The following is a 25786-nucleotide window of genomic DNA, read 5'->3' on the forward strand; positions in this document are numbered from 1 at the left end:
CCCCTGAGGCCTCATGTTCCAGCAGACACAAGGTCCAGGCCTGCTCTAGCAGACTGAGGTTCCAGGCCCATCCCAATAGACCTGAGCACTGGGCTGGTTCCTGTGAACCTTGGCTCTAGGGCCACCCCTGCACAGTCAGGTGCAGGCTGGCCACATGGTTCTAGGACCCAGGCCTGTCCCCATGGCTCAGCACCAAGTCAGCCCCATGCTCCAGGCTGGTGCCGAAAGCCCCAGGCTCCAGTGGACCCAGGCTTGCCTCCATGGACTTAGGCTCCATGCCCATCCTTGTGGACCTATTTGTAGGCCCACCTAAGTCTCTGACCAGTTCCTGCAGACTCAGGCTCAAGGTCTGCTTCAGTGTCAGGTCAGCACTCAAGGACCCAGACTCCAGGCCCACCTCCATGAACCCAGTCAACAGATTTACCCCAGTGGACTCTGGTGACAGGCTGGCTGCTGTGGATTCAGGATCCAGGCTTGTCAGAGCAGACCCAAGCTCCAGGCCCACCTCAGCAGACCCAGGCTTCAGGCTGAAGCCTTCAGATCCAGAAAAGATAAATAAAATAATTCAACTTTTTGTTAAAAAATTAATGAAACTAAGTTTGTTTTTCAAAAAGATAAACATGATAAACAAACTTTTAGCTAAACTAAAAAAAAGAGAGATGACTCAAATAAATAAAATTGGAAATAAAAGAGGAGACATTACAAATGGTACGACAGAAATACAAAGGATCAGCCGGGCGCAGTGGCTCACGCCTATAATCCCAGCACTTTGGGAGGCCAAGGTGGGCAGATCACAAGGTCAGGAGTTCGAGACCAGCCTAGCCAATATGGTGAAACCCTCTCTCTATTAAAAATACAAAAATTAGCCAGGCATGGTGGTGTATGCCTGTAGTTCCAGCTACTTGGGAGGCTGAGGCACAAGAATCGCTTAAACCCAGGAGGCAGAGGTTGCAGTGAGCCGGGATTGCACCACTGCACTCCAGCCTGGGCGACAGAGCGAGACTCCATCTAAAAAAAATAAAAATAAAAAATAAAATACAAAGGATCACAGAGAGTACTATGAATAATTACACATCGACAAATTGATAACCTAGAAGGAATGGATAAATTCCTAGAAGCATACAACTTAACCAAGACTGAGTCATGAAGAAATACAAAACTGAACATACAAATAACAACTAAGAGACTGAATCAGTTATAAAATGTCTCCCATCATGAAAAGCCTAGGACCTCATGGCTTTACTAATGAATTCTCTCAAACATTTAAAGAACTAACACAAATTCTTCTCACCCTATAAAAAAAATTGAAGGGAAGAGAATACTTCCAAACCCATTTTATGAGGCCAACATTACCCTGATACCAAAGCTAGACAAGGACATTACAAGAAAATAAAATGACAGGCCGTTGCCCCTGGTGATGTTAGATGCAAAAATCCTCCAAAAAATTCTAGTAAACTGAATTCAACAGCACATTTGAAAGGCTCATTCCTCATGATTAAGTGTGATTTATTCCTGGGATGCAAAGATGATTCAACCTATTCAAGTCAATAAATGTGACATGCCATATTACAGAATGAAAGATAAAAATCATGGTCATCACAATAGATGTGGAAAAAACATATGACAAACTCAAATATCCTTTCATAATAAAAACTCTCAACAAAGTAGATAAAGAGGAAATGTATCTCAACACAATAAAAATGTCCGTGCTACCCAAAGTGATCTACAGATTCAATACAATCCCTATCAAAATTCCAATGTCATCTTTTCACATAAATAGAAAAATATCCTAAAATTTGTAGGGAATCACCAAAGACTCCTAATTGCCAACACAATCTTGAGCAAAAATAAAAAAAAACTAGAGATATTGTTACAGTAGGTAGCTAGTCAGGCATGAGCAGGGCAGATGTGGGCTGCCCCCCATCACACACAGCAGGAATGCCAGATGATCATCAGGTGATGGCCAGGCAGTTGTTAACTGTCTCTCTAAAATAATAAGTGGTCACAGCTGGTGCCAGGGAAGGAGGCATCTCCCAATAGATGGAAAACACCTGAAACTGGTGATCAGCAGCTTCCCAGTGAGACCTCAGGAATTGGGTGAGTGGGCTCAAATATGTGCATTAAGAGGCAAAATAGTGGAGTTCAACTGGTATATGACCTTTTTCTAGGAATGCTAGACTGGTAAGGGAAGAACACCTCAAGTAAGCATGTGTACAACTCTAGAAACCATACTGTGCATGCTCCCCTCCCAAGTGCTAGCAGGCCACTGCACATGTGGACAGCCCCACCCCAAGGGAAGAATCATGGGAGAAGTGATGCAAGACCCTGGAAGTATGCCAACATTTAAAACACCAAGTCAAAAGGTCAAACTGTGCACTTGATCTCTCAAGTCACCTGCTTGGCCTTCTTCCAATTGTACTTTATTTCCTTTCATTCTTGCTCTAAAGCTTTTTAATAAACTTTCACTTCTGCTCTAAAACTTACCTCAGACTCTCCTTCTGCCTTATGCCCCTCAGTTGAATTCTTTCTTCTGAGGAGGCAAGAATTGAGGTTGCTGCAGACCCATATGGATTCGCCACTGGTAACGGTATCACACTAACTGATTTCAAAATGGTTAGCTATAAAGCTATGGTAATCAAGACACCATGGTACTGGCATAAACACAGAGATCAATGGAATACAATAGAGGGCCCATAAATAAATCCACACATGTACAGTCAATTCATATTCAGCATAGATGCCAAGAACACAAAATTGAGGAAGACCAAGTTTTTCAATAAATGGTGCTGGGAAAACTGGATATCCACATGCAAAAGAATGAAATTAGACTCTAATGTGCATGCACAAAAACAACACAAAATGGATTAAAGACTTAAATGTACGTCCTGAAATTATGAAACTACTTACTAGAAGAAAACACAAGAGAAATCTCTGTCACATTGTTCTGGGCAGAGATGTTTTGAATATAACCTCAAAAGCACAGGCAACAAAAACAAAAATAGACAAATGGCATCATGTTAGACTAAAACCTTCTGCACAACAAAGAAAACAACGAAGCAAAGAAATAACCTATGGAATAGGACATAATATTTGAAAACCTGCAACTGATAAGGAGTTAATATCTAAAAATATACCTAAGGAACTCAACTCAGTAGCAAGGAAACAAATAACCCAATTAAAAAATGAGCAAAGGACCCGAGCAGACATTTCTCAAAAGAAGGCTTACAAATGTCCCACAGGTTCACGAAAAAAAAAATGCCTGGCATAACTAATCAGCAGGGAAATGCAAATTAAACTCATGATGAGATACCATTTCACACCTGATAGAATGGCTACGAGAAAAAAGACAAAATAATAAATGTTGGCGAGGATGTGGAGAAAAGAGAACCATGGTACACTGATGATGGGAATATAAATTACTACAGCCACTATTGAAAGCAGTATGGCGGCTTCTCAAAAATTAGAATTAGAACTACCATATGATCCTGCAATCCCACTACTGGGTATATATCTAAAGGATTTGAAATCAGTATCCTGAGAAGGTATCTGCATGCCCATGTTTATTGCAGCATTATTTACAATAGCCTGGATATGGAATCAACCATATCTAGGATGCTTACATCCATCAACAGATAAATGAATAAAGAAAATTTGAGATACACACACACACACACACAGTGGAATACTATTTTATGTATATATTCTGTAATACTATGTATACATATATTACATTATGTACATACTGCATTATGTATTATGTATGTATATATACACAAAATACATAATATATAATAGTATTATATAATAGTATGTATAGTTATAATATATAGCATAATTACAATATATGATATGGTTTATATATTATATATAGTATGATATAATATAACATAATACTATTATAATATATAAACTATATAATATATACTATTATAATATATGAACTATTATAAGATAATATATAAACTATATATAATATATAATATGTACTATTATAATATATAAACTTATAATATAATATATAAACTATTATAATATATAAACTATTATAATATACATAATACTATGTATACATATATTACATTATGTACATACTACATTATGTATTATGTATGTATATATACACAAAATACATAATATATAATAGTATTATATAATAGTATATATAGTTATAATATATAGTATAATTACAATATATAATATGGTTTATATATTATATATAGTATAATACAATATAACATAATACTATTATATATAAACTATATAATATATACTATTATAATATATAAACTATTATAATATATATATAATAAACATACACACACAATGGAATACTATTCAGCCTTTAGAAAGAAGAAAAATCTGTTATTTGCAGCAACATGGATGAGCCTGGGGGACATGACATTAAGTGAAATAAGCCAGGGACAGAAACACAAATAGCACATGATTGCACTTACATGTGGAATCTAAAAGAGTTGAACTCACAAAAACAGAGAGTAGAATGGTGGTTACCAGGGGCTTCAGGAAAGGGGATCGGGAAGATGTTGGTCAAGGGATGTGAAATTTCAATTAGACAGGAGGAACAAATTCAAGAGATCTATTGTACAACATGATGACTATAGTTAATAACAGTGAAATGTATACTTGAAAATTGCTAAGAAATTAGATTTTAAGTATTCTTACCACATAAAAATAATAACTATGTGAGGTAATGCATATGTTAATCAGTTTGATTTAGCCATTTTATAATATGTACATAATTCAAAACATTATGTTGTACACCAGAAATAGATACCATTTTTTCTGTTAAAAAATAAGTAATAAAAATATGTTTTTAAAAGCCAACATAACCTTAATAACAATGCTTGTTAATAACAACACAAAAGTCTGTAGACCAATTTCATTCACCATGGATATAAAAATTCCAAATAAAATGCTATCAAATCAAACCCAGTTTTTTATGGAAATAATAATATGCCATGAACATATAGTACTGTAATTTTTATCTATTATGTACATAAAGATGTTCCCAGGAGATTATTAAAATTAAAATTACTAGGTTCTACTCTCAAAGATGCAGTTAGGATGGAGTAAAGGAATGTGAATTTTACTAAGACCCTCCTCCCACCAGACACCCTTAGGAGATTATGATATATGTAGTTATGTAGGATGAGAACTGAACTTAAGGAAACAATGGATGAGTTTTTTATAGAAATGCAAATGCAACTTGTGTTGTTAAATCAATCTCTATAATTCAATATATCAACAGAAGAGGAAAACTAACAAATGTTAGTCTCAAAACAAATAGTTTAAAAATTAATAAAGTTTGGCAGCAATTAACAATAAAGTTGATGGTATGGCATGTAATTTTCTTTACTATTAATATCCAGAAACCGGAGGCTCACCAAAATTAATCAACTTTGTTTAAATGTTTATTGCATGCTCATGGGGGTTGGGAAGTTGGCTCTTGCTTACCCAATATTAAAGCTTACAACAAATCTATCATAATTAAAATATCATGGTACATGCATAGGAATAATTAAGTAGGTGACTGAAACAGAATACAACATTCAAAATTGAATTCAAAGAATAAATGGGTGCCTAATATGTGATCTAATCAACACCCAAATTCAGTGGGGAGAATTAATGTTATATTTAATTAAAAAGTACTAGTAAAATAGCCTATCTGGACAAAGAAAAAGTAATACCTTTACATTATACTATGTAAAAATACATTTCAGATAGATATCTGAATATAAAAAATAAATCTATAAAAATATTCTAAGAGAATGCATAAAAATATATATGTATATCTCAAAGTGGAATCAACCCGGTAGAATCAATAACATAAAAGCCCTGAAACCATAATGGAAAAAAAATGACAGTGTTTTTAAAAACCTTTTAAAAATAAGCTATAACATATACACAAAAACGCACAAATAGCACAAATCAAACACTCCTGTAAATACCAGCAGGTCAAAAAGAGATGGTCTCCAGCTTCCAGGAAGCCATCTTCATGCTTCTTCCCAATCACTATCCACTCCCACTGCCCCAAAGGCAACCACTATCCTGTTCTGTAATACTTTAGTTTTGCCTGTTTTTTAAACTTTATGTAAGCTGGATTACCTTGAGAGAGCCTTCTAAAATGAAAGGAATCTTTTCCTTCTCTTTTTCTTTTTCTTGATCTGATATCTCCGTTTTGCTGATTCCTTTGTTACCTATAACCAGATAAAATTAAACTTCTTGGTAACTCTTAAATAAGATATCATAGAAGGACCAAATCTCTGGGTTAGATGAGATCTCAAAGGCTTTCAAGTTCAACTTCTCATTTATTTATCTCTGATTTTTTTCTTGCCATCTCTAGAATGAACATCTGAAATGGGACTGAGCCACATCAGTGATGGGGAACTCAAGTTTCTGGGGACAGTGCATTCCATTCTCAGTGTGTGGATATGTTGCAGCTTTTATTGAACAGTAGTCTCTCTCTCTCTCTCTAAAGCTTTCACCTAATAATCCTAGTTTACCACTTTAAGACTACACAGAACAAATCTAACATTTCCATCCATATTGAAGCCCTTCTTTTGCCATTGTAGTCATTCTGTTTTGAAGACTTATACTTTTCCGTACTTGAGAGACCTGAAATTGAATGCAATATCTATCAGGTGCATCCAATCCCAAATTAACCATTATCTAGATTTTCACAGGTTTTTGGTCTTTTCAGTAGAATTATAAAGAAAAGGCAGTAAACTCACATTTTTTTCTTACTAATAGGGAGGTGTGGCCCTAGACATGAGTGTTAGAGGGCAGCCCTACCCATTTTTTTAAAAAATATAGTCCTATCTATTTCTTTTTCTTTTCTTTTTTTTGGGGGGTACTTAATGCTCTCCTTCTGGGTCCCCATCAGGACCCAGAATTGATAGATTATACAACCATTTTGGTCGATATGGTAAAAGTTTCATCATTAACTTGCTTTTATATGGTTTACTTTAAAATCATGCCATGTACAAACTCCTTTGGTAATTGATAGAGGTTGCCAAAATTTTGGAAATTATGTAGCATTGCTTCTTTATGAGAAATCCCTCTCACTTTGGCTATAATAAATGAATATTATTAACAAGGAGTCCATTTTCTTTGCACAAACTTAATGAAACATGATTATTTTCTAGATGAATTATCTCATTGTTTCACTTCTTTTCTTTATCAAGTATCTTTCTAAAAGTCTATTTTACTCTCTTTGTCACCATCTTCCCCTTCTGCCCACAGCCTCAAGGCCACAATAACACAACATCACCACCACCACAACATCATCAACAACAAAGGTATATATATTGATCCAATATCCTGTCAAGTCCCTGCCAGAGGCCTCCAAAAATCTCTTTCCCCATTATCTTTAGATTCCTACACCCAGTTAGTCTTGGGACCCTTCTGTTTGCTGTTCTAAGAAATATCTTGTTTTAGTCTCAATTTTGGAATCTATAATTATTCAAATAGATACCTACTAACTCTGAATTTACCTCTTATATTGTCAACAAATCTTAGATAGCTTAATTTACCAATCCTACCAATAAAGGCATTTGGCATTTCTCTAACATGTAACATTTGATCTGCACAACAGATGGAATCTTCCAGATTTGACCCCAGAAGTGGGGTCAATATAAAAAATATTCTATTATTGCACTCAGGTACAATCCCATATTTGGAATGCAGCTACTCTATTTACTAGAGAAAGTGAAGAGTCACAGGAACTTTTTTGGGTAATTCTTTTTAATGTTGAAAATATTCACAGTCTTGATTAAATTAAGAGAGAGAAGAACGTTCTTGAATTTTATTCTACATGTAAGTTGAACTGGTTACTTACTTTTAGATTCTTCAATGGAAAAAATTTTGCTAGCAGAAGTAAGTTTGGCATTAGCAGAAGATTTCAGTTCCAGCTCAGCTCTGGTCCTGATGATTTCCTCATTCATTTTAGATTCCTGATATATAGCTTCTTCTTTTGTAATCCAATCTTGAATAGATTTTGCAACAAGTTCCAAATAATTCCTAAACAAAACAATAGCAGACGTCAATTGAGTTACTATGAAAGTCAATAAATACTAAGGATATTGACTGTGCAAATAAACTTTTTGCTAATGTCACAAATATAATGAGTTTGAATACATCCTAGATGTATTTTGTACAAAATAGTCAAATACAAATATCCAGTGAACGTATGAAAACTGCCCTTCATCAACAGTTAAAGACATGTAAATTTAAAAATGAGATCTTTCATCTGACTCACTAGGCTTTGGGTTTAAGAAATAAAAAAAGAAATAAGATCTTTCCACTAAAGTGAAGGATTAATAAGTTTAATAATACCAAGAGTTAATGACAGTTTGAAGAGATGATCACTTTCACCACTGTTAGTTGGAGAATAATACAATGCAATCTCTTTTTTTTGGGCAATTTTATAGCACATTAGGAACTTTTAAAATTGAGACCAATTAATACTCACTGGATTAACTAAACCACTATAGCTTTGCTGTGAAACTCACTGACCTTATGAATATGAACATCTTAAATACTATTCTCTAACTGCTTGTGCGTTTATGCTTTCATTGGCAATTTGTTGCTTACCAACAGTCATATTTGTTTCCAAATTCATTCACATCACTTATACTGACTAGTGTAATTATTTAAATTAAATATTATATACACTTATATGAACGTCCAAAGAGAGTTGTTTCTGAGGACATTAGTTATAAGATTTAAATTTGACAATAAAAATTAGTTATTGTCAAATTATGTGAAAGTGCGGCTTAAGGTTTTGAAAAAATAAAGCTAGATGGCTTATATACTCAGGTTGTTTAATAGTTTTCTTTAATTCTTCATCCTTTTTGGAGAAATAAACCATAAATGTAAACTATGAATTATGGGGGTACCCAACATCTTCATTTAGAAGGTAATGGATATCTCAAACTCAACATGTCCCCAAATGAACTCTGGATCTACTCCAACCTGCAGCATCCAAATTCTCTGGCATTTTTAGTTGATGGCAAGTCTACAGTTCCAGTTAAACAGGTCAAATACCCTGATGTTCTCCTTGATTACTCTTATTTTCTATTTTCTTTCTTTTTTTTTTTGAGACTGAGTCTCGCTCTGTCACCCAGGCCAGAGTGCAGTGGCGCTACCACTTGGTTCACTGCAACCTCCGCCTCCCGGGTTCAAGCAATTCTCCTGCTTCAGCCTCCCGAGTAGCTGGGATTACAGGTGCCTGCCACCACGCCCGGCTTCTTATTTTCTTATATTCTTCCAATCTGTCAGGAAATCTAAATTATTTTGTAAATTATTTAAAAATAATTTTAAAAGACATGTATTTATAATATATTCAAAATCTGCTGACTTCTCACCACCTTTACTGTTATTGGCCTGGTCTAAGCCATTACCATCTCTTGCTAGGATTTCTGCAATAGCCTCCAACTGGTTTCCCTGCTCCTACCCTGGGCCCCCAAAGTATATTCTCAACATAGCAACGAGGGTGATCCTTGTAACTCTTAATCAGATCATGTCTTTCCTCTGCTCAGACTTTTTTAATGAGTCTGCATGTCAAATAAAAATCAGAATACTTACAAGTAACCTACACCAAGGAAATATAGACTTATATATACAGCTCAATCAGTCTTCAAATGAGAGAACAAAATAAATATTAAATATGCAATGATTCAGAAAGCTTATCACACATAGGTACTTTCTGAACTATTTACTCACAAATGTATTCCAGTTGCATTAAAAAAATAAATCAGAGAAATAAGACAACATTGGATATAAGTTAAAAGGTCAAGAAAAAAAGCAGTATGATTTACAATTAAATGTAACTATGCTACTTATTTGTGATTAAAAACTATTACTTTACAATGAGAAACAATAGTTCTAGACAATTTCAAAATGAGAAGTAGGGATTTGTTGGAGGTAAATAGAATTATGTTACATTTAAAATTTTTTTTGTAAAATAATATTAATACTCATTAACTCCAGATATAAGATAAAAATATTTCAATGTTATTTAAAAGGGTAAGTATAACCTCTAGCAGAATATGAATAGAATGTATAACTTTTTAAAAATCACACACTCAGAATAAACAGAATATTCAGTCTAACGAAAGAAAATAGATTAATACTACATAGAAATTTATTTATAAAATTAAATGGTAAGAATAAAACCACATGCATTTTCAATAAAAGTAAGTGAATGGATTAAATTCTTTAGCATTTAAAATACTTAACTTTATTTTTAATTATTATGAAAATCCTTTAAAAGACATAGGCTATCAGAGTAACTAAAAAAATGCAAGCTGCTATTTATTTATTTATTTATTTTTGACAAGGTCTTGCTCTGTAACCCAGGCTGGAGCGCAGTGGTACAATCATGTCTCACAGGTGCCTCGAACTCCTGGGCTTGAGCAATTCTCCCAGCTCAGACTCCCAAGTAGCTGGGATCACAGGTGCACACCACCAGACCCAGCTAATTTTTGTATTTTTTGTAGAGACAGGTTTTGCCATGTTGCCCAGGCTGGTTTCAAACTCCTGTTCTCAAGCGAGCCTCCTGCCTTGGCTTCCCAAAATGCTGGGAATATAGGCATGAGCCACTGGGCTGGCCTCAAAGTGCTATTTAAAAGAGATGTACATACAAACGAAATTATGCAGAAAGATAGAAGTGTGGCAGATGGCAGACTAAGAAGCCAGAAGCCTAGGTCTTTGATGACTTTTACAAGTGGTTGTATTAGCTCTGAGGCACTGCCCAAGTCCAGATTTCTTGCTACAGGAGAAAAGTAATCCTCTTCTTAGTTTAACCCCAGTAATCAACTCTACACTAACCTAGTGAAATACAATACCTACCTGACATATAAAATGATTGGGAAAGTTATACCAATAAATTCTTATATAAAGAAAGACCATCTAAAAATATTAATATCAAACATTATTAAATACAAGGTAGAAAGTATTAAAGGGAACAGAGGGACATTTTATTAGATTGATAAAAATCCTCAATTAAGAAGGATTCAAAAATAAATTTGCACACACATGCTACACATGTCAAAATAATAGAAAGGGTAGTAGATAAATCCATAATCATAAAAAGATATGAACACATCCTTCTCATAAACAGACATTAATCTTGAGAATACTCTGTTTAATTTTATGCCAATAGCCTGGAAAATCTAGATGTCATGCATGATTCCCTAGAAAAACAGAAATTACTCAAATTGATTGAAGAATTAACAAGTCTAAATAGAGGATTATTTTTAGAAGAATTGAAAAAGTTACAGACAATTGATCCTTGATCTCTTCATATTACCATTTCTCTCCTTGGTCATGTCATCTAGCCCCTAGGAAGCCATAAGCTCAAAATGAGTTTCCCTGTGAAGTAATGTGAAGGAATTATATTTAAATCTTTAACCAATTTTGAGTTGATTTTTGTGTATACTTTAAGACAGTAATCCATGTTTTGAATTTTAATTTATTTTTAAATAAATATTTATCATGTACAACATGTGGTTTTGAAATATGTACACACTGTGGAATGGCTAAATTGAATTGATTAACATACATACTATCTTGCATACTTATCATTTTTTGTGGGGTAAGAACACTTAAAATTAGGAATCCAATTCTAGTGCTATTGTATTACTATTTACTCCTCCTTTAGTTCTGTTAATATTTGCTTTATATTACTTTGCTGTTCAACGTTGTGTACATACATATTTACAATTGGTCTATCTCCTTGGAGAACTGACCTTGTCATTACATAATGATGTAGTCATTATATGTCTTTCTTTACCTTTTGTAACAATTTTTGACTTAAAGCCTATTTCATATGATATAAGTGTAGACAACCTTGATCTCTTTTAGTTATTATTTGCATGGAATATCTTTTTCTCTCTCCTCACTTTCACCTTATTTGTGCCCTTAAATCTAAAGTGAGTCTCTTGCAGGCAGAGTATAGTTGGATATGGTTTTATTATCCATTAATCCACTCTGAATTAGAGAATTTAATCCATTTAAAGTAATTATTAATAAACTATTGCCATTTAGTTCATTGTTTCCTCTTTTACCCTCATTCTGTAATATAGCATATTACATTTATTGATTTGTATATATTGAACCATTCTTGCATTCCAGTTATAAATTCCACTTGATTATGTTGAATAATTTTCAATTTTGTTTTATGGTTCTTTTGTTTCTTTCCTACTCTTTTGCTGTCTTCCTTTTTGACTGGCTGATTTTTTTGCAGTGTTATTGTTTCATTCCTTTCTCTTTATCTTTCATGTGTTTATTATAGATTTTTGCTTTGTGGTTACATAAAACATCTTACATGTATAACAGTCCATTTTAAGCTGATAAAACTTGCCTTTGATTTTACACAAAACACATATTTGTAGAAGTTTTTTTTTCTTTTTCCATTTTTTAGAAATGTGGTCTTGATATCTTACCCAGGCTGGACTCCAAATCCTAGGCTCAAATGATCCTCCAGCCTAAGACTCCCATGTAGCTGCAACTCTTCCTTCCCAACATTTTATGTTATTGACATCACTATTTACATATTTTTGTAATGTGAATCCATTAATGAATCATCACAACTAGTTATTTTAATACATTTGTCTTTTAACTTTTATGCTAGTGTTAAATGTGATTTATGAACCACCATTACAGTATTAGAGTATCCTGAATTTGATGATATACTTGCCTTTGCCTGTAAGTTTTATGCTTTTATAAGTTTTCACATTGCTATTTAGTGTTTTTCATTTCAACTTGACAACTCCCTTTGAGTATTTATTGAAGGGCAGGTCTGGTGGTGATGAACTCCCTCAGCTTTTGTTTGGGAAAGACTATCTCTCCTTCATTTCTGAAGGCTACATTTGCTGGGTACAGTATTCTCAGTTGTGTTATAAATGTGTTCCTTTGGTCACATTTATATTTCCTGAATTCGTCATGTTCCTTGAAGTTTTCTGTTGCTGTCTTTGCAATTTAAGAAGCAGTTCCCTCCTCCAGTCTTTACTGGCTAGATTTGGTATATAAAAAGGTGTTCAACACTAATCATCAAGGACATGCAGATCAAAATGACAATTAGATATCATTTCACTTATACTGGGATGGTTATTATAAACAAAACAAAATAAAACAAAAGATACCAAGCATTGGAAAGGATGTGGAGAAATTGGAACCCTTATATATGGTTGGTAGGAATGTAGAAAGGTGCAGCCACTATGGAAAATACCATAGAAGTTTCTCAAAAATTAGAAATAGAACAACCATATGATCCAGCAATCCCTCTTTTGAGTATATATACAAAAAAAATTGAAATCAGCATCTTGAAGAATTATCTGGACCCCCATCTTCATTGCAATGTTTTCCACAGTAGCCAAGATAAAAAAACAACCTAAGTATCTGATGATAGATTTTAAATATGTGGTATATATGATGGAATAGCATTCAGCCTTAAAAAGGAAGGAAATCCTGCCATTTGTGACATGTATAAACCTAGAGGATATTATGCTGAGTTAAATAAGCCAGAAACTGAATGACAAATACCAGCTGATTCCACTTATACAGGTTATCTAAAACAGTCAAATTCATAGAAGCAGAGAAGAGAATGGTGGTTTACAGTGGCTGGTATGGGTGTATGGAATTGTTTTTCAACTATCATTAATAATATGGTATTGTGCACTTGAAGATATGTTAAAAGAAGGGATCATGTGTTCAATGTTTTTAAAAAACCACAATGCAAATGGACATGAGGTCATTTTTTTAACATAATGGGTATGTTTAGTAGCTTGGTTGTGGTGATGGTATATGTTCATGCATATGTTCAACCTCTCAAGATGTGTAAATTAAATGTATACACTTTTATGTATATCAATTATACCTCAATAAAGCTAAGAAATACTTATCACGATTTCTAAAGAATGAATCAAACAACATAGCATGTAACTGTCACTAGTGAGAATAAACAAAATGGAACTCGAACAAAGTAAAGAAACTGAAAAAGAGAAAATAAAAGGACAAAATTAGGTGGTTGAAATCAATCTAAAAATATGTACTAAATTCTCAACCAAGAGGAAAATATTGTTAGACTAAATTTTTTAAAAAATCCCAGCTACACATATTGTTTTACAAGGCATATATGGGCGGAAAAGGATATGCTAGATATAATATTAAAGAAAAAAGTTTGTATAACTTATCAATGTCAGATAAAATATATCTGATAAAATCTATATAGATACATTAATGTCAAACATATTAACACTGTTATCAGACAAAATAAACCTGAAAACAAATAGTAGTCCTAGAAATAAAGAGGAACATGCCTAAGGATAAAAGGTTCATCAGGAAGATATAACAATTCTAATACTGTATTTGTTTAATAATATAACCTCAATATGCATGAAGCCAAAAACTGATATAATTATAATGAAAAACTGAAAAATTCACCATGATATTGTGGTTTTTTTAAAAATGTTTTTTCCCATTAATTAATGGAATTTTTGACCAAGTCCTCAAAAATCCAAAAGATTGTGGAAGATTTAAAAAATACATCCCTACGGTCAGAAATTAGAGAATATTCCTTCCTGTCATACAAACCTTGAGCATTTAAAAAAATGACTACATATTAAACAACAGAGCAAGTATTAATGAATTCATAGCCTCAGTATTCCATAGAATATGTTACATCTCCACTATATCTTTAAACTATAAACTGTTAACAAAAATGTAACACATAGCCAAGTGTTTAAAATGAAAACTCACATTTCTGTGTAATTAATGGGTCAAGTAAGAAAGGATAATGGAAACTAGACATGTGAAGGACCTCTTCAAGGAGAATTACAAACCACTGCTCAATGAAATAAAAGAGGATACAAACAAATGGAAGAACATTCCATGCTCATGGATAGGAAGAATGAATATCATGAAAATGGCCATACTGCCCAAGGTAATTTATAGATTCAATGCCATCCCCATCAAGCTACCAATGACTTTCTTCACAGAATTGGATAAAACTACTTTAAAGTTCGTATGGAACCAAAAAAGAGCCCGCATCGCCAAGTCAATCCTGAGCCAAAAGAACATAGCTGGAGATATCACGCTACCTGACTTCAAACTATACTACAAGGCTGCAGTAACCAAAACAGCATGGTACTGGTACCAAAACAGAGATATAGATCAATGGAACAGAACAGAGCCCTCAGAAATAATGCCGCATATCTACAACCATCTGATCTTTGACAAACCTGACAAAAACAAAAAATGGGGAAAGGATTCCCTATTTAATAAATGGTGCTGGGAAAACTGGCTAGCCATATGTAGAAAGCTGAAACTGGATCCCTTCCTTACACCTGATACAAAAATTAAGTCAAGATGGATTAAAGACTTACGTGTTAGACCTAAAACCATAAAAACCCTAGAAGAAAATCTAGGCCATACCATTCAGGACATAGGCATGGGCAAGGACTTCATGTCTAAAACACCAAAAGCAATGGCAACAAAAGCCAAAATTGACAAATGGGATCTCATTAAACTAAAGAGCTTCTGCACAGCAAAAGAAACTACTATCAGAGTGAACAAGCAACCTACGAAATGGGAGAAAATTTTTGCAACCTACTCATCTGACAAAGGGCTAATATCCAGAATCTACAATGAATTCAAACGAATTTACAAGAAAAAAACAAACAACCACCTCAAAAAGTGGGCGAAGGATATGAACAGACACTTCTCAAAAGAAGACATTTATGCAGCCAAAAAACACATGAAAAAATGCTCATCATCACTGGCCATCAGAGAAATGCAAATCAAAACCACAATGAGATACCATCTCACACCAGTTAGAATGGCGATCATTAAAAAGTCAGGAAAAAACAGGTGCTGGAGAGGATGTGGAGAAATAGGAACACTTTTACACTGTTGCTGGAACTGTAAACTAGTTCAACCATTGTGGAAGTCAGTGTGGCGATTCCTCAGGGATCTAGAACTAGAAATACCATTTGAACCAGCCATCCCATTACTGAGTATATACCCAAAGGATTATAAATCATGCTGCCATAAAGACACATGCACACGTATGTTTATTGCGGCACTATTCACAATAGCAAAGACTTGGAACCAACCCAAATGTCCAACAATGATAGACTGGATTAAGAAAATGTGGCACATATACACCATGGAATACTATGCAGCCATAAAAAATGAAGTTCACGTCCTTTGTAGGGACATGGATGAAACTGGAAACCATCATTCTCAGCAAACTATCACAAGGACAAAAAACCAAACACCGCATGTTCTCACTCATAGGTCGGAATTGAACACTCAGAACACATGGACACAGGAAGGGGAACATCACACTTTGGGGCCTGTTGTGGGGTGGGGGGAGGGGGAACGGATAGCATTAGGAGATATACCTAATGCTAAATGACGAGTTAATGGGTGCAGCACACCAACATGGCACATGTATACACATGTAACTAACCTGCACATTGTGCACATGTACCCTAAAACTTAAAGTATAATAATAATAAAATTAAAAATAAAATAAAATAAAAAAAAGAAAGATAATAAAAATACTATCAGTCAGATACTTTGAGGTGTTGCTAAGGTGGTATTTAGGGAGGGATTTGGCCTTAAATGCTAATAAGGAAAAAGCCTACCAAAACTAACAAAAAACAACTCAAAATCACAAGATAGGATTTTAATTTAAGAAGTTAAAGAACATCAGAATAATCCAAGGAAATTAAAGAGGAGAAATAAACAAGATCCTGGCAAAATTAAATGAGATAAAAGGAGAAAGAGTTAGAAAGCAAGAACAGATTTCTTAAAAATATTAGTAAGACTGGCAAACCTTTGGCAAGTTTGATCCAGAAAAATATAGAGAAATCACAGATTAAAAATGTTAAGAACGAAAAAGAATATAGACACATGTAACACAGGTTGAAAAGGTAAAAGAATATTTTAATGAACTTTATGTCAATACTTTTGAAAACAGGTGCAATGGTCAAATATCTGGAAAAATATAAATTATAAACCTAATTAAAATTAAGTAGAAAACATGAAGAGTCTAATAACCATGATAGAAGTCGTGTCAGTAATCAAACATCTTCCCTGGGCCATATGTTTTTATCTGCAAGCTCTACCAAATGCCAAAGGAACATATACCTTAATTTTCCACAAACTATTTCAGAAAATGAAAAAATAAAAATAAAAAGGGAGAACATTCTCCAGTTAATTTATGAGGTTAACATAATCTCAATACTAAAACCAAATAGGAATATTTAAAGCAAGGAAAAATTATAGCTGAATCTTGCCCATGAATACACATGTAACTATTCTAAACAATACATTAGCAAAGCAAATGTGGCAATTATAAAGAAGATAACATAACGGACAAATCTGGCTTACTACAGGAATGCAAGTTTGGTTCAACACTAGAATATCTGTTAATGAAATTAGCACTTTCATAGATTAAAGTAAAAAATATAAACACCTAACTTGATCCAGAAAAATCATTTAATTGATATGACTTAATGACCACCTATGATTGAGAACTCATAGCAAACTAGAAATAGTTTTTTTTAACTTAATAAGGAATATTTACATAAATCCTAGAGCAAAAAAAAAAAAATTTAATTGTTGAATATTCGAAACATTGCCTTTAAAATCTGGAATAAGACAAGGATTTCTCCTCAAAATTAAATTGGAGATCCTAGCCAAGAAATAAGGCAAAGGAATAAAATGCGTAATTATTGTTTACGAAAAACAAAACAAAGACAAACACAGCTTAACTGTTCAAGGTGTTATATTAGTATATCTACCAAATTCCTTCATTTTAAAGTCATAAATTTTATGACTTTAAAATGTGTGTGTGCCCACATACAGTATATTCCCCCAATTATTATGTAAGTCCATTCTGTAAATCTTTCTGTATTCTTTAAAACTAAAAAAAAATGCTATACAAATAATACTGAAAATACATTAGCCAGTATTGAAATAACAGTGAAATATCATCATACTTAATGAGAAGAGAGAACAAAGTTCTAAGAGAAAAAGGGAATAACTAAGGAGCTGGAAAGAAAAAATCACTAACCCCTAGGCTCTCAGTTTGCTGGAAACCTGACTGCTCTGTTGGTATATTACTCAGCTGACCTATTTTTGAATGTTCCCCAGATAAAATAGAGTTAAAAAAACCCAACATGCAGAATGTCATGTTTTATAGTTTCTACTTGAAATCTTTTGGAGAAAGTTTTACTGGAATCTAGATGAATCAAATGTAATTTAACAACATCCTCACTAGATTCCACGAGGGCAAGAATGACCCCTGTTTTCTTTAGTGGTATAGCTCCAATGCCCATACAGTGCCCAGCACATGCTGACATTCAATTTAGTGAGCTGAATTGAATCTATAGTACTACACAAATGTTTTCATTGAGCTGAACTCCCTAGCTTAGGGAAGGAACTAACACCTAAGTAACTAAGTAACTGGCAAGCTAACTAAACACAACTAACTAATTAACTAAACTTTCCAAATCTGTTACCTGAATCCAACATTGGAGTGAAGAGCAATGTTCCAATATTCACAATGCAAACGTTGTCTATTCATTGGATTGTGAAAGACTAAAAGTAAAGAGTTGTCTTGGGTGTGGTAGTAAGAATCAACACACCTATATTGCTTATGGGCTTCTTGAAGGACCTGAAAATCAAAATAATTGCATTGTAGAATCTTTTTTATTTTCCCCAAGAGAAGGGTCTCCTACTAGGGCATTTCTCTACTCCCTTTTTTTTCCTACATTCACCTCTACATTGTTAGTCAAGTTGAAATTCCCAGAGGTTTCTTTCCTAGCTGCTAGAAGGTGAGAGCATAAACGGTAGCTAGCTTGGGAAGCATTTCAGCAACACTTTAGAAAAACAAATACTAGGCATCAGGCAGAGAGGAGCTTGCTACAAGTGTTCTTCATTAAGTTTGGTAGGTAATAATTCAGCACAGCAGTCATTTATCTAGCATTTTCCATGCCTTGATATAGATCATCTAATTTTATCATCATTTAAAACTCCAGATATATAGATGCTATGAATTAAATTGTGTTCACCATCCCTATTTATATGTTGAAGCCTTAACTGCTAGTGTGATGGTATTTGGAGATGGGGCTTTGGGAAGGTAATTAGGTTTGATGGGGTCATGAGACTAGGGCCCTCAAGATAAGATTAGTGCCGTTATAAGAAGAGGCAGCAGATAACTTGCTCTCCCTCCCTCTTTCCCTTCTCCATCCCCACTCCCTCTTACTCTCTCTGCCATGTGAGGACACAACGCAAAGGCACAAGCCAGGAAGGGAGCCCTCAACAAAACTCAACCATGCCAGCACCCAGACATCAGACTTGCAGCTTCCAGAACTGTGAGAAAATTTCTGTTGTTTACGCTACTCAGGCATGGCATTTTGGCATGGCAGCCCAAGCGGACTAAATCAGTAGGTATGATTATTTTTCCCATATCAAAATATTAGAATTCTCATTTTTTCAGCATAAATTGGGGCTGAGAGAGTAAGGGACTTGTCCAAGAACACTGTGTGTTATGATGCCAGGGCTCATCCCTGTTTTCCAACTCTAAATTTTACCATTTTGCATTCTCTCCACTATACCATGCTGTGTTAGATGAAGTGAAGTGAGTGGTCTTTCTGACACATACTGTTTCTACCTGCCTTCCAACTCTGGCCCTTTCTAAAACATACCATCCTCAGCATGCACTGCGGTGGTAGCTACCAGTAGAGAGACACAGTGGGCAGCTGCTTATCCTGTTTCCTTTGCCAATCAACAATAAGGAAATTGTCAATAGGAAAAATAAATTAGACAGCTGTGGGCTTTCGTTTTTGTTTTCAATATCAATTTGCTGAGGCAGCTTTTGGTTTTCTATTGTTTGCATATCTGAAGGCATGGAGTGATATATTATGTTAGAAAAGGGCTGCTTTAATTTTGCTTTCAATTCTACATTGGTAGCATAATCAAAACAATACATTTGCTTCCCCAATTTAGTCCCCTGAATGAGTGTCTTTATGGAGTGGCACTTTTACATCTGTTTCCTCAGAGCCAACATAAGAAACATACATGTGGTGAATATCTTTGCATTTTAAAATATTGTTATGTAGGGTATCATCTAGTACTTACTGATGTTTTTTTGAAAAGCAAATTCTGCTCACACTATAAATCCAGAAAACCATTGCGTTTATGATGAATATATATCCTTTCTTTTAGATAATAAGAGCTTTGAAATCTTTGGGTTTTCATATTGCTTTGGGGGTGCTAAAAATACCGCACTAAGTTTCACAGAACTATAGCTGCTCTCAATCAATACGTAAAGTTTTCATATCTTATTTTCCCCTTTTTTACTAATTGGTGCTTGTCTTTTATTCTGTATTAATATTATTGGTTACATTAGTTATTTAGTTAAGTTTTTCATTAAAAATGAGTACCTATTGTGTGGCAGGCACTGTGCAGGTACTAGGAAAACAAAAATAAACAAAATAGATAAGATTTTCCTCTAAAATATGATAAAGATTTTTTTGTTGTTGTTAATTAGAGACGGGACCTTGCTATGTTGCCCAGGCTGGCCCCTAAAGCCTAGCCTCAAGCTATCCTCCTCTCTCAGCCTCCTGAATAGTTGGGACTACAGACCTGTGGCTTTATAGATTATTTTGGAGTTGAAAGAGGTGTGTCCGAAAAGATGAAATTAATGTAATATCTGATATATAGAGAATGGATTAGAGCAGGGCAAGAGTGGAAGCAGGTAATCAGGAGGATATTGTGGTAGAATTAGAGGGTGGTAGTCATATAAAAGTAGGCCGGGTGTGGTGGCTCACGCCTGTAATCCCAGTACTTTGAGAGGCCAAGGTGGGTGGATCATGAGGTCAGGAGATTGAGACCATCCTCACCAACATGGTGAAACCCTGTCTCTACTAAAAATACAAAAAATCAGCCAGATATGGTGGCACGCGCCTATAGTCCCAGCTACTCAGGAGGCTGAGGCAGGATAATTGCTTGAACCCAGGAGGCGGAGGTTGCAGTGAGCCGAGAGCATGCCACTGCACTCCAGCCTAAGCGACAGAGTGAGACTCCGTCTCAAAAAAAAAAAAAAAAAAAAAAAAAAAAAAAAGTGGTGGTAGCTGTGGTGCAGAAGAGCTTGAAGATATATTTGGAGGTATACCCCTTAAACACTGATGATGGATTAGGTATCAGGGATAAAGGAGAGGTTGGAACAAAGGATGATTCTGGCTTTTTGCTTGAGCACTTGAATGATGGTGACCTTTTCTGAGATGGACAAGGGAAGAAATGCTTAGGTGGGAAAAATATGAGTGTCATATAGGATACTAAATTTGAGATGGATACTAAATTTGATCAGAAATTCAGGTAGAATTTTGAGTAAGGTATAATAATGTGAATCTCTAGAGAGAGATAATTTAAAAGATATGGGCATCAGCATTAGATAGTATATAACAGATGAGATCATCAAAGAAGGGTGTTTACAGAGGCAAGAAGATGCTCTAGGGCTTCCTGGAGGCTCCAGAGCCTTGAGGCACTTCCATATTAGATGCTGGGTAAAGGAGGAAAAGTCAACAAAATTCCAAATACAACACTGAGGAAACCAAGAGTGCAGAGTGTTTCATGGGGGAAGGGATAAGCTCTGCAATGCTGTTAAAATGTCAGGGAAGATGAAGAAAGATAAGTGTCCATTAGATTTGGAAAGACAAAGATTATTGATTACCTTGAAAAGTGCAGCTTCATGGAGCAGTAAGGACTGAGAAAAACTGAAATAGAATAAAGTCTGAAGTAAACTTTCAGTTACAGAGAAAAGATTGAACATTTGCACTCTCTAACGCCTCATTAAAAGAACAGTAAAATTTTGTTTGTTTTTTTAATATCATAAAATTGAAAGCCAACTTCAACTTGTTGAAGGAGAGGAGACAAAGGCACCAGAATTTTAGAAGCTGGAAAGCAGAAGGATAAATGCTAAATGACTTAGCAGAATACAGAAAGCCAAGTCCTAAGGTTAATTTTAGGAGAGACCACAGGCAACCCCATTTGTGTGCAGAAATATAGAAAGTCTCAGGATATGGAAATACTAGTCACCTCTGCAAGTGGGGTGAAAGTGGCACTGAAAATAGGAAGATTAGTTTAAAATCTTTTTAAGAAGCAGTTAGGCCCCTGGATCCCATTAAAATTCTGAGCAACTGGGCTATTGCCTGTCTCCCACTCTAGAAGAGGGGAAGAGGGTAACTACAGATGGTAGATGAATGGGTTCTAAGAACAGTGGACCCAAGGCACACTGACAGAGAAGTACATTCTAGAAAAAAAGGGAACTGTGTAAAAGCCTAAATCAGCACTGCTCAATAGAAATATAAAGTGAGCCACAAATGTGAGCCACATGTGCAATTCTAAATTTTATAGTAGCCACATTTTAAAAAGTAGAAAGGAACAAGTAAAATAAATGTTAATGATATATTTTATTTAACCTGATAGATAAAAATTCTTATCATTTCAACATATAAACAATGCAAAAGTAATCAATGCCACCTTTTTAAAGTCTTGGAAATTGAGTGTGTAATAGCACTTATATAGTATATAGCACAGTTATTGCACATCTCAATTTGGACTAGATTCATTTCAAGTATTCAGATGTTACATGTGACTAGTGGCTACCACACTGGATAATGCAGATCTAGATAATAAATGTCAGAAGCTGAATACCCTTCCCTCATTACCTAGCTCTCAAAACACTGACAGGAAGGCTTATGTCTTTCAGACAGAAAATTAGACTTTTTTTTTTTCATGGAGAATTTAATGGCCCAAGAAAACAGACCTGACATACCAACAATGGTGAGTCTCCTATGGAAATCTCCCAGTCAAATCACCCAACAATGAACTCAGTTATTGACAACCCCCCACCCCACCTCATATAGCACTTCCTATCATATTTTTATTGTTTCATTATTAATATGAGCAAAGAGGACAATATTATATATTACACTCCAACGTGAAAAATGAAGACGAAACAAAAAAGACAAAAAATGAGAAAAGAAACTTGGAGGAAAAAGAGATAATTCATGGAGAAGACAACTTCAGAGGACTTTAATATCCTCATAGAGATAAGAGAAGGTATTATATCAGAAATGCAGTGGCTCACACCTGTAATGCCGGCACTTTGGGAGGCCAAGGCGGGTGGATCACCTGAGGTCAGGAGGTCAAGACCAGCCTGGCCAACATGGTGAAACCCCATCTCTACTATAAATACAAACATCAGCCAGGTGTGGTGGCAAGTGCCTGTAATCCCAGCTACTTGGGAGGTTGAGGCAGGAGAATCACTTGAACCTGGAAGGCAGAGGTTGCAGTGAGCCAAGATCATGCCACTCCAGGCTGGGCGACACAGCGAGACATCATCTCAAAAAAAAGAAAAAGTGAAATGATCCTTTAAAAAGGTAATTTGAAATTATAAATATAACTTTAGGAAATCAGAATGATAATAACAGGAATAAAGGGCTCAATATAAGAACTGAATGGAAATTGAGCAAAGCCAAAAGATAAATTGATGGAAACTAAAAGAAAAAAGAAAAGGAAATTGCAGGTTCAGTCTAGCAGGTCCAACACCAGAGTAATAAGATTTCCAGAAAAAAAAGGACAGAGAAAATGGAGAGGAGAGATTATCAAAGAAGTGATTATAGAAAATTTCCCAAAATATAAATACAGGAATTTCTGGATTGCACCGGCTTGCCAGAACAATACATAGAAACAGAACCACACAAAGGCATATCAACAGGAAATCAAGAGCATTGGAACAAAGAGAAGATCTTAAAATCTTCCAGGGAGAGGATCACAACATACTCACACAACTGATTAGGAATCAGAATGGTATTTATTTATTTTTCTAAGGACAATCTGGGAAGTCAGAACACTGTCAAAAACTGTCTTTAAAGTATTGAGAAAAAATGCTTTTTAATTTAGCATTTACTATAAAGCCCAACTGTCGGTCAATATAAAGATAGAATTAAGCTGTTTTCAAATATTGAATGCCTCAAAAATTTACTTCCCATCTATCTTAATTAAGGAAGCTACTGGAAGAGATGATTCTCTACAAAAAAGAGAGTAACTGGAGAGGGAACACATGGGATGAAGGAAACAGGCATCTAACTGGAAAGGAAGGGGATGGGTGTGGCGCGGATGATGGTAAAGGGAGGCCCAGGACCACAGCTGTGCAGCAAGCTTAGGGAATATGGGAGAGATATCACTAATACAATAAAACTAATAGAATATCTGTTATGCTTGAATGTATTGAGTGACTTACTCAGTAGTAGAGAATTTGGGGATAAGTTAATAATAAATACATAGTAAACTAAACAAATAGAAAAAGAGGCAATTATTAACTGCAGAGAAAATAAAAATGGTACCCATACAGGAAATGTAATTATAGAATACCACACAGTTCAGCTGTGAATAGCACTTACATAACTGAAATAAAGTGAGTTTTGAATACTTATCTAACCAAAAATTACGATATTGTTAACAGTATCAGAGAATGGAGAAGTGCTAATGTGAATGTGGGGGTGGGTGAGCCTGTACCTGTACATGCACATGTGTGTTGGATGGGGGTGGGCAAAGCTGTGTTCTCAAGAGCGAATCAATTGGTAATGATGTCACAAAACTAAAACTAAACAAAATATACTTGCTATTTAGAGATCACCGAGTAAAGTAACAAAAGAAAGGGGTAAATGCGCTGAAGATTTTTGCCTCTGAGAACTGTGGCTTGGTGGAGTGGGGTGGGGATGGGGGAAGGAGGCTGCTATTTTTCATAGTAAGACTTTGTAGAACTTTCTGGCTTAAAAAACATGTAAAACTTTGATAAAAATAAAAATCAAATTAAAAAGACAAAACCAAAAGAGGACAAGTTTTTGTGTAAAAGCTAAACACAACAAAAGGATTTAGGTTTGGGATTACTTGTTATTTTGCCGAGTGGTTAAGACTACAAGTTCCAGGGCCAGATTTCCTGGGTTTATATCTTGCTTCTCACTTAGCTGCCATGTTACCTTGGACAAAAGTCACTACTGGTCAAGGTGCCTCAGTTTCTTACTGCTTACATAGTTTCTACTTCACAGGGTTATTGTGAGGATTAAATGAGCTAATAATACATATTAATCAGTGCCTGGCACATGGTAAGTGCTCAATGAATGTTAGCTACCACAGATTCCATTGAACTGTTAATCAAAACAGAAAATACTGTGAAATGTGGTGAAATTGAGTAGAATGGATAAACAATATGGAAAAAAATAGGGTTTTTCCCAATAAAACCTTACTTTGTTTTTAGAAAATACATGCAGCAGCAAAAAAAATATATATGCAGCAGTCTTGTATATTTCTTTTTCCTTAAAATATTTTATAAAAGCATTCTTTAATAAAGTATATTTTAAACTATTTTAGAGAGTCGCTGGGAATGCATAGCTCAAGCTGGGAGTAAATTTATTTTATAGCTGAAGTAAAGGAGAATATTGATCTGAACTAGATCTGAGAGAATGACCTGGAGGTGAACTGTTCTAAATCACAGCAGACTCTCCAGACCTATCTGACCGTCTCCTAGAGAATCACAGTCCATAAATACCTGAAGCAGTACTTTCGGTTTAAAATGTTCAGTAAAACTCCAGTCCATTAGACTGCGCTGCTGTGTTTTCTTTATGTCCTCTAAATCTGCTTCCACCATCATCTTCTTGGGTTTCTAAAATATCATAGGAACACAATT

At 34.8% G+C, this 25786-nt stretch overlaps 1 protein-coding gene across 2 annotated transcripts in view; it reads right to left on the reverse strand.

Moving 5' to 3' along the window:
• SPAG17 (sperm associated antigen 17) overlaps nucleotides 1-25786 on the reverse strand; it is a 231618-nt gene that overhangs the window by 94307 nt on the left and 111525 nt on the right. For both annotated transcript variants that reach the window (XM_057302678.2, XM_034929773.3), the window contains exons 17-20: nucleotides 25649-25762; nucleotides 18552-18706; nucleotides 7856-8037; nucleotides 6124-6215 (exon numbers count right to left, since the gene is read on the reverse strand). In XM_057302678.2, coding sequence (XP_057158661.2) covers nucleotides 6124-6215; nucleotides 7856-8037; nucleotides 18552-18706; nucleotides 25649-25762 — 543 coding nt within the window. The remainder of the gene's footprint in view (nucleotides 1-6123; nucleotides 6216-7855; nucleotides 8038-18551; nucleotides 18707-25648; nucleotides 25763-25786) is intronic.

The sequence above is a fragment of the Pan paniscus genome, chromosome 1, assembly GCF_029289425.2.
Source record: "Pan paniscus chromosome 1, NHGRI_mPanPan1-v2.0_pri, whole genome shotgun sequence".
NCBI classification, from domain to species: Eukaryota; Metazoa; Chordata; class Mammalia; order Primates; family Hominidae; genus Pan; species Pan paniscus.